The 10551-nt window shown below is 45.7% G+C and overlaps 1 protein-coding gene and 1 long non-coding RNA gene across 2 annotated transcripts; one reads left to right on the top strand and one right to left on the bottom strand.

Annotated features, from left to right (window-relative positions):
- Positions 1-380: 380 nt before the first annotated feature.
- On the bottom strand, positions 381-2173 carry LOC140420014 (uncharacterized). The gene is made up of 2 exons (XR_011946134.1): positions 2027-2173; positions 381-747 (listed from the first exon to the last, which is right to left on the bottom strand). It is a non-coding gene; the product is annotated as an uncharacterized lncRNA (long non-coding RNA).
- LOC140420013 (uncharacterized) lies at positions 2162-6813 on the top strand. Its single transcript, XM_072504041.1, has 2 exons — positions 2162-2352; positions 4953-6813. The coding sequence occupies exon 2, from the start codon at positions 5313-5315 to the stop codon at positions 6234-6236; it is 924 nt and encodes a 307-aa protein (XP_072360142.1). The 5' UTR covers positions 2162-2352; positions 4953-5312; the 3' UTR covers positions 6237-6813.
- The last annotated feature ends 3738 nt before the right edge of the window (positions 6814-10551 follow it).

Genomic DNA, 10551 nt, shown 5'->3' with positions numbered 1-10551 from the left:
GACAGCTGACGAGCCCACAGCTTCACTGAACTCGTCTACCCAGGGTCTGTTTCTAAACCCTCATCACAACATATTACCTGGTTAGCTATTGCATATATCATCATGGTCAGACACCTCACACAAAGCTCAACCAGAAACAACGGTTCTTCTTTCTACTGATCCCAGCTCCTACAATGGGTCACAGCATCTCCAGCCCTCAGCTCTGTTACTGGGCTGTCATTGACATGAGCAACAAAGAGACAGCAAGTTGCCTGAGGCTGAATGGGAAGTTGAAACTTGTGACTCAAAACCAACTGTGTAAGATCTCTGAAAAGATCAGGAATTTTAAAAGATAAATTCTATACCCAGTGAACAAATTAATGAGTCATAAGACAAAAACATCATGTTTTATGATTTTTACTGCAACAAACTAGAAGCAACAATGCCTTAACACTATTTTTATAGGGAACGTATCCCTTGAACTATAAATAGAATGTTGCCCTTTTACTTTTAAGACAATCAAAAATCACACTCCATGGTTTTGTCGCTGAAGTTGTCACTCAATTCTCCTGGTACCAGCCCAATGTGATTCTTCATTCCTGTGTTTACTTCCATTCTGTTCCTTCGCCTGACTGGCAATCCTTAACCCCAGATGTGTCTTTTGCAGTGATAGTTTTCCTGATGATATTCAGGTCCTGATAAACCAAGTGACTCTTCCAAATCCTGAAGTGACGTTCGTTTTTTTTCTGCAAATCTTCATCTAATATCCTGTAAAAGGAATTTATAAATGGAAATTGAGAACAGGCAATTCTAGTTTCCATGCAACACACACTCCCTCCATTCTCACTCTGTAATGTTCATCCTCCTAATTCTCTAAAGGTGCTGATTCAGGCTGACTGACAGATCCCTGCTCACTGCTTCCCATCTTGGAGAGGCCTGAAAATCTCCATGCAGACTGCCAGACATAAATATGTCTATATTACTGAACTCAAAATGTGTGGAACATATAGACTCGATTCACTTCCTTTCTCTACAGTTGCTGCAAGTTACCAATGACCCCTCAGGATGAGAAAAGAAATGGAAAGATAAAGTAGACTTGGAGCGGCTGCTGCCTCTTGTGGGGCATTCCAGAACGAGAGGCAATAGTCTTACGGTAAGCGGTAGCAAATTCAAAACAGTTTTAATTAAAAAAAATTTTTTTTTAGAGTAACCAATTATTTTTTTTTCCAATTAAGGGGCAATTTAGTGTGACCAATTCACCAACTCTGCACATCTTTGGGTTGTGGGGGTGAAACCTACGCAGACACGGGGAGAAAGTGCAAATTCCACAGGCAGTGACCCGGGGCCGGGATCGAACCCAGGTCCTCAGCACCGTAGACAGCAGTGCTAACCACTGGTCCACAGTGCTGCCCTAATCAAAACAGAGTTGAAGAAAAACTGTTTCTACCAAGGGCTGTGAATATGTGGAATTCACTACCCCAGAGTGCGGTGGAGCTGGGACAGTGAGTAAATTTAGAGTTGGGCAGATTTTTAATCGGGTTCAATGATTCTGAAGAACTCTCAGGACAGTGGAGATAAGGCCAGGATGAGATCAGCCATGACCGAATGGCAGAGCAGACTCGATGGGCCAAATGGCCTAATTCTGCTCCTATATCTTATGAACTTCTGGTTAAAGTCCAACAGGTTTATTTCGATGTCGGAGCTCTGCTCCTTCCTCAGGTGAATGAGCAGCGCTCCAAAGCTAGTGACATCGAAACAAACCTGTTGGACTTTAATCTGGTGTTGTAAGACTTCTTACTGTGCCCACCCCAGTCCAACGCCGGTCTCCACATTATGACTTTATGAAAGGGGGAGACATTGATTTGATTCCCAGATGTTGCCCAGAGGAGGAAGTTTCAGTCTGAAACTCATTGTCCAACCTCCACATTGTGACATCACAAAGGAGCTCATCCTCTAAATCAGCCAATAGGAATCGATCCGCTCCGCGGTGACGTCAATGCATTAGTGCGCACACGCCGGCGCGCGGACACGCGAGCCCCGTCCCCACCCTTTGTTCTCTCTTCCCCAACACATCCTCGAAACGGTTTCCAGGCAACCGGCTGACAGTTCCGACTGTCGGTGTTCCCCCTACCCTGACCCGGGACTGCGCATGTCTCAGGGAGAGGGGAAGCTCCGCACGCGCAGGAGAGCTCACTTCCGCTGACCTTTCCACTCAGATGTTGACCAATGGAAAGACTGGGAGGACCGGAAAGGATCTGCCCCTCCGCCAATCAGATGCGGAAGTTGGAAAAGGAGGTTTCTGCGGAGCAAAGCTGTTGTTCCTTGAACCCTGAATGAGCTTGAGCTGCACACAGACTCCAGTCTCCAACATCTGTGAGTAAAACACTTTCTTTTCTCCCCCTAGTCTCATTCTCACCTTTAATTGGTCACTTGCAGCAACTGAAGGGAAAGGAAGTGAATCCATGGAGGGTGCGGACTCTGCAAAGCTTGGCCCAGGTCTCTCTCTCTCTCTCTCTCTTAAAGACATTGACATCCTTTGCTCCCTCAGCTTGACACATTTATTTGTCTGGCTAAAAGGATGTTCACAATTAAAGGGCTGGTTTCTCCAGGAGATGGCTGGCATTGATGGGGTCAGTAAACAGGCCAAATCAAACCCAGCCAATTACTTCCCTGTCGGAATACTCTCCATCATCAGCAAAGTGATGGAAGGAGTCATCAAAGGTCCTATTAAGTGGCACTTATTCTGCAATAACCTGCTCCTGGACGCTCAGTTTGGGTTCCGCCAGGGTCACTCAGCTCCTGACCTCATTACATCCTTGGTTCAAACTTGGACGAAAGAGCTGAATGCCAAAAGTGAGGTGACAGTGACTCCCCTTGACATCAAGGCAGCATTTGACCGAGTATGGCATCAAGGAGCCCCAGCTAAACTGGAGTCAATGGGAATCGGGGGATAACTTTCCACTGGTTGGAGTCATACCTGGCACAAAGGAAGATGGTTGTGGTGATTGGAGGTCAATCATCTCAGCTCCATGACATCACTGCAGGAATTCCTCAGGACAGTATCCTAGGCCCAACCATCTTCAGCTGCTTCATCAATGATCTCCCTTCCATCATAAGGTGAGAAGTGGTGATGTTTGCGGATGACTGCACAATGTTCAGCACCATTCTCAACTCCTCAGATAATGAAGCAGTCCATGTCCAAATTCAGTAAGACCTGGACAATATCTAGACTTGGGCTGATAAGTGGCAAGTTACATTTGCGCTACACAAGTGCCAGGGAATGACCATCTTTGAAAAGAGAGGATCTAACTACCACCCCTTGACATTCAGTGGCATTCCCATCGCTGACACCCACACAACCAACATCCTGGGGGTTACCATTGATCAAAAACTGAACTGGACTAGCCATATTAATACTGTAGCTACCAGGGCAGATCAAGGGCTGGGAATCCTACGACGAGTAACACGCTTCCTGATACCCCAAAGCCTGTCCACCAGACATCTACAAGCACAAGTCAGGAGTGTAATCGAATGCGCTCCACTTTGCTGGATGAGTGCAGCTCCAACAACAAAGAAGCTCTACTCTATCCAGGACAAAGCAGCCTAATTGATAGCACCCCCTTCCATAAACATTCAAACCTTCCACCATCGACAAACAGTAGCAGCTGTGTATACCATCTACAAGATACACTGCAGTAACTCATAAAGGTTCCTCAGACAGCACCTTCCAAACCCACAACCACTACCATCTAGAAGGACAAGAGCAGCAGAAACCTGGGAAGCTCACCACCTGGAAGTTCTCCTCCAAGTTACTCACAACCGTGACTTGGAAATATATTGCTATTCCTTCACTGTCCCTGGGGCAACATCCTGGAATTCCCTCCCTAACAGCACAGGGGATGTACCTACTCCTCCAGGACTGCAGCAGTTCAAGAAGGCAGCTCACCACTACTTCGGAAGGGCAACTGGGGAAGGGCAATAAATGCCGGCCTAACCAGCATTGTCCACATCCCGTAAATTAATTTTTAAAAATTTAATATTGGACAGAGATATGTCTAGTGTTGTTATATGGTATGTATTGTATGGTATTATTGATGGTTCTGTAATAAAATACATGGATTATTATTTCTACTTTTGTAACGTAGTACTGTACCTACATTATATATTTCCAGTCATACAGTCATTGCAGCACTGACAGAATCCATTTGGGAACTCAACTCAATGCTGACTCTCTGTACAGCAATCCAGTCAGTCCCATTCCCCCTCGATATCCCTGTTCACCTGAAAGTTTATTTTCTTCACGTGACCATCCTATTTTACTTTAAATTATTGATCATCTCGACTTCCACAACCCTTGTGGGCAGTGAGTTCCCTGTCATGACTAAATAAAATTCTTCCTCAGAATTTCCCTACCTCTAATCAGTAAATATACTTATATGGAGATTCTCTACTCTTGTACAGGTTTTAGCGAGTTTAGATTTGTTGATCAGCGCCTTCACGAAAACTGGGAGGGAAAATAAGTGAATACAATCTGTATATTACACACATTTTTCATCCAGTAATATCGACATATATCTGTCTGGCAGCCTGCATGAAGATTTTCAGGTCTCTGTGTCCAGGACAGGAAGCAGTGAGCTTGGATCTGTCAATGAGCCTGAATCAGCACTTTCAGGAGAATTGGGAGGGTGAATATTAGATACAATGAAAATGAAATGAAAATCGCTTATTGTCACAAGTAGGCTTCAAATGAAGGTACTGTGAAAAGCCCCTAGTCGTCACATTCCGGCGCCTGTTCGGGGAGGCTATTACGGGAATTGAACCGTGCTGCTGGCCTGCCTTGGAGTGTGTGGGATTGAGATTTACAGCATTTCAGGGGAAGAGAGAGGAAAGAATGTTCGATATAAACTAGAATTGTCTGTTCTGAGTTTCTATCCTGTACTGACAATGATTACTATTGTAAAATCTGTTTGCAGGAAGTTCGAACGAGAGGAGTTTGAGGCCGATATCGCAAACTAAATATCACATCAAGAACTGACTGAGTAACTCAATTCTTGGGATCATCGGCCTTTGAATCTAGAAGGAGAAATGTTTGTCTATTCTGTCTGCTTCACGAGATTTTAAACATTAGTGTGTCTGGAAGAGCACTGAGACACACACACACACACCCGTGTGAGACTGTTACAGAGCACTGACTGTGGAAAGAGCTTTAACCAGTGACACAGTCTGAAAAAGTACTACACCATTCACAGCAGGGAGAGACTGTATAGGTGTTCTGTGTGTGGACGAGGCTTCACTGATTGGCCAACGCGGTGAGATGCAAGATCACCTGGACTATGGAGAAACCATGGAAATGTGAGGATTGTGGGAAGGGATTCACAGCCCCACACGAGCTGGAAAGGCATCAACACAGTCACACTGGAGAGAGACCTTTCACCTCTCAGTGTTTAAAGGGATTCACTGCCATTGGCAGCCTGCGGAGACACGAACGTATTCACACTGGGGAGAGGCCATTCATCTGCACTGTGTGTGAAAAGGGGTTCACTGACATTGGCAGCCTGCGGAGACACGAACGAGTTCACACCGGGGAGAGGCCTTTCATCTGCACTGTGTGTGATAAGGGATTCACTGACATTAGCAGCCTGCGGAGACACGAAAGAGTCCACACTGGAGAGAGGCCTTTCACCTGCTCTCAGTGTGATAAGGGATTCACTGACATTGGCAGCCTGCGGAGACACGAACGAGTTCACACCGGGGAGAGGCCATTCATCTGCACTGTGTGTGATAAGGGATTCACTCATTTACACAACCTGCAGACCCACCAGCGAGTTCACACCGGGGAGAGACCATTCATCTGCACTGTGTGTGATAAGGGATTTACTCGGTTACCCCACCTGCAGAGACACCAGCGAGTTCACACCGGGGAGAAGCCATACATCTGCTCTGTGTGTGATATGGGATTCACTCAATTATCCAACCTGCGTAGCCACAATGTCACTCACACCAAGAGCAGGCCCTTTAAATGCTCTCACTGCAGGAAGGGTTTCAAAAGCGCTCAGCTACTGATGTCCCACCAGCGCATTCACACTGAGGAGAGACCGTTCAGCTGCTCTCACTGCACAAAGAGGTTTCAAACATCATCCAGATTGCGGAGACACCAGCGAGTTCACACTGGAAAGAAGCCATTCACCTGCTCTCACTGTGGGGAGGGATTCACTCAGTTGTCCAACATGCTGAAACACCAAAGGGTTCACAAGTGATGTTGGGTTAGATTCTGCTGTTAATCACATCCAGGACTGAACCTGGAGTGGGTGAAAGTGTTTGTCTCCTCGCCAACTCCTGGTGCTCGGACGTGGTGACCCTGGCGAACTACTGCTCCCCGGATCTGGAATACCCGACTGTGAAGCGCCGTCCAAACTACCTTCCATGGGAATTCTCTTCTGCCATCATCACGGCGGTCTACATCCCACCCCAGGCGGAAGTGAAGAAGGCGCTTGATGAATTGTACACCACACTGCTATAAATAACAATGAAGCAGAATACCCGGAGGCCTTGTTCATCGTGGCCGGGGACTTCAACCAGGCCAACCTCGAGTGTACTGCCAAAATTTCACCAACACATCTCCTGTCCCGACAGGGACCCCAACATCCTTGACTGGAAGTATCGGCAGTATCAAGGTGCTAAAGTACGTCCTGTACTTTCCCACTAACCTGCAGACAAAACAGCTGCAACTGTACTGTGTATAAACGTGTGTTATTGTAACTACTCCTTGAGGTGCTTCAGTTCGCTGAAGCATTCCCTGCGTGTTTGTAATAAAGATTCCTAAACTTTACCCAACTCTAGACTCCGAGTGACATTTGTCCCAAAACAACCTGGTGTCAGGAACAGGATCCACTGACGGCTCTGATTAAAGGAAAGTCCCCGTGGACAGCAGATACCGGGGTGAGTATTGTTTGTTTTATACCACCCGTGTTTAGTTCAGTTTGACTGACCATTGGGGACTCCTCAGAACCTCAGGGAGCTGTTTCTGGTCTGTTTCTTTGACATCAATTCAATGCAATTTCAATAACTGGAACATTTCAGGCAGGGAATTGTCGGTTTTATACCAAGGATATGTTTGGGGGCGAGACTGAAGTCCCCGTGACCGAGAGGGTTTTGTAGCTGCCAAAATATGAGGGGATAAAGGCGTACGGGAGGTGAAACAGAAAGAGTTAGGCAGTTGGACAGAGTTTGGCGTGTGTTCAGAGGTCCCAGATAGGGGTCAGCCAGCATCATCACATCGATGGATCTGCACAGAAAAGGTCCAACCAGATGGAACTTATAAGGCCCAAGGTGAGGTCAGTGACGCGGGAATTTGAAGAAGTCTTCGGAGAGAAAGAGGTCAGAGTGGACTCACCCACAGCGGGAAAGGTAATTTTGAAATTTCTTTGGCCCTTTTCGTGACATTTTCTCGGAACCTTCAGTCAAGAAACATAAAAGCTGCATTTGCGCTGGGGGATCACCTCCAGAGGGCAGTGTTTCTGCAACTACCTACGGTGCCAGATGGAGATCGAAGACTTTGGAAGTTCAATAAGTTTGTCTATGTTTTGAACAATGTTTCAAGTGTATGGCACTTCTCAGTTAGATCAGTTTTGTCCAAGTCAGGTTGTCCCTACCTGAAGGCAGAAGCTGCCGTGCTTTATTGGTACGAAGGCAGGAAACTCTCGGGCATCTTTATGATGCATGTTGATGACTGCCTATGTGGTGGTACTAGTGAGTTCCAAAACAATGTTACTGACAGGATCAGAACAACATTTAAGGTTGGAGTCAGACTTCTGGGACCTTTAAATAAATTGGATTGGAAATCGGGAAGTGTGGGTCTGACGTGACTTTACATCAAGAATCTCATGGAGACAGTATGAACCCTGTCACAGTCAATGGGGCCGGGGCCTCACAGAAAGATGAAGATGTTTCCAAAGCTGGGACTGAGCTGCTGCAAAGTTGAATTGATGAATGGGGCCCACAGGCAAGGCCGGATACAAGTTTTGATGTCTTCGAGCTGAGTTCTGTAATGAAACATCCAGAGGGCAAGGATATTTAACGGGCAAACAAAACATTAAAAAATACAAGATGGAGAAATGTGTGCTGAAATTTCCATCTTTGAGTGAGCTGCAAAATATAAAATGGATTTTTTTAGTGATGCCTCACTCGGATGAGCCTGGCTCAGTGCCTGTACACTGAGTGATGTTTAAAAATCTCTTTCAGCAGAAGAACAGACAAACATTTCTCATTCTAAATTCAAAGGTCGATGATATTCAGCTCCCATGAATCGAGTGACTCTGTCACATCTTGATGTGGTGTTTGGTGTGAAATTTCTGTCTGTAACTCCTCCCCTTCTAATATCCTGTAAAAGGAGTTTACAAAAGCCATCACTGTTAGTGCAGGATACCCAAATGAAATGTGAAATTTGATCCTATTGTAAGATCCGGGTTTGGCTCCAATCTCAATTGTAACACTCAAATCAATTACATGTCAGACTGTGTTGTGAAAGTTACCTGCAGCTCCTGACTAGTTACAGACCATTCCAGGTACAAGAATATTGTCACAGAATTTATTAAGTTAATTGTAATAAGTACAAAATCACAATAATTAACAAAAGCAGTGGATCAGTCCGTTCACTCTGGATCACCAGCTCTCAGCTTCCAGGTGACTGTGGAGCTGTCTCTTGTTCTGTTGACTGAAGTCTATCCTCTTACTTCATGTTGAGTTGTGCACCGAGCTCCAGAGAATTGTAGCTCATTAACCCTTTCTAGTACCTACCTCTACGCATGGCTGGTAGTTTCCTGTGGTTCTGATTGGCCCAAGCAGCCCATGATCAGTCCCTGATTGGTTAAATGGGGCACGATCAATGTCTGATTGCTCTCTGAAGGATATCGGTCACCTTGCTGATGTGTGATGTCAGTTTCTCATTGTGGTGTCATTTCCTCATGATTAATATTCGTCAGGCTCATCGTCCTAACTGATGCCTAAAGTCACCCATGATTATTGTGGTACATTAATTACAAGCCTTATTTAATACTTCCTGTACACTCTACCTACAATGTAACTACTGTTAGGAGGCCCATTAACTACTCACACAAGAGACCTTGTAACTTATTAGTTCTTATCTCGAGCAAAGCTGATTCCACACCCTTAACGTTCAGGCTAAGTTGATCTCTCTGTACTGAACTAATGTAATCCTTAACGAACAGGAGCAATCCCATCATCTTTTCCGAGCTTCATGCATTCCAATATGTCAAATACCCTTCAACATTTAGATTCCAGCCTTGGTCCCCTTTCAAACAAGTCTCTGTAATGTCTATCAGGACACACATTTATCTCTATTCGTGCTGACAATTCTTTTTTTTAAATTTAGAGTACCCAATTCATTTTTCCAATTAAGGGGCAATTTAGCATGGCCAATCCACCTAGCCTGCACATCTTTCAATTGTGGGGGTGAAACCCACGCAAACACGGGGAGAATGTGCAAACTCCACATGTCAGTGACCCAGAGCCAGGATCGAACCTGGGACCTCGGCGCCGTGAGGCAGCACTGCTAACCACTGCACCACCGTGCTGCCCCATCTGCGCTGACAATTCATCCAATCTCTGTCAAATGCTGCGTGCATTTTCAATCCATTTTCAGGGGTTCAATAATCCAATAGGGATTTCAAGTGAAACCTCTTTACCCAGCGAGTTGTGAGAATGTGGAACTCACTACCACAGTGAGTGGTTGAGGTGAACAGCATGAATGCTGCATGAACAGCTGTATCTTGACAAGGGAGAAAGGAATAGAAGGATATGCTGATGGGGGGAGATGAAGAGGGCTGGGTGGAGGCTCATGCGGAACATAAATACTGACAGAGACCAATTGAGCCGACTGGCCTGGCCCTGTGCTGTAGACTCAATGGAACAGAGACAAATGTATTTATTTTAGATCCACCTGATAAAACTCTTTTCTTGGGATGGAGGCATCACAGGCTGGGTCAGCATTTGTTACCCATTCATAATTGCCCTTGAACTGAGTGGCTTGCTAGGTCATGACAGTGGGGGACAGTTAAGAGTCAACCACATCTGTGTGGCTCTGGAGTCACGTGTGGGCCAGACCAGGTAAGGATGGCAGATTTCTTTCACCGAAGGACATTAGTAAAACAGATGGGTTTTTACAACAATCGACAATGGTTTCATGGTCATCATTAGACTTTGAATTCCAAATTTTTATTGAATTAAAATTTCACCATCTGTCCTGGTGGGATTCGAACCCCAGAATAATACCTGGGTCTCTGGATTACTAGTCCAGCGGCAATACCACTAGGCCACCGCCTCCCCCATACTATCCAGGATAAAATAAATGCAAAGTCGTGAGACTGTCCAGAATGTACCTGTTGTATAGAACCTTGGTCAGACCGCAGCTGGAGGACTGTGTGCAGTTTTACTGCCCTTGTCGCCAGAGGGAAAGGGCAACAAAGGTTCACCAGACTTGTTCCGGGGATGGCAGGACTGCCCTTAGAGGAGAGATTGGAGAAACCTGGCCTGTATCCTCTAGTGTCAAATAAT

Source organism: Scyliorhinus torazame, chromosome 5 (assembly GCF_047496885.1).
Source record: "Scyliorhinus torazame isolate Kashiwa2021f chromosome 5, sScyTor2.1, whole genome shotgun sequence".
Taxonomy (NCBI): domain Eukaryota; kingdom Metazoa; phylum Chordata; class Chondrichthyes; order Carcharhiniformes; family Scyliorhinidae; genus Scyliorhinus; species Scyliorhinus torazame.
The sequence above is the reverse complement of the archived record's forward strand: the minus strand, read 5'-3'. Positions and strand labels throughout refer to the sequence as shown.

Excerpts from the sequence above, each read along its gene's own strand:
- LOC140420013 (XM_072504041.1), top strand. The coding sequence starts at position 5,313 with ATGGAGAAACCATGGAAATGTGAGGATTGTGGGAAGGGATTCACAGCC.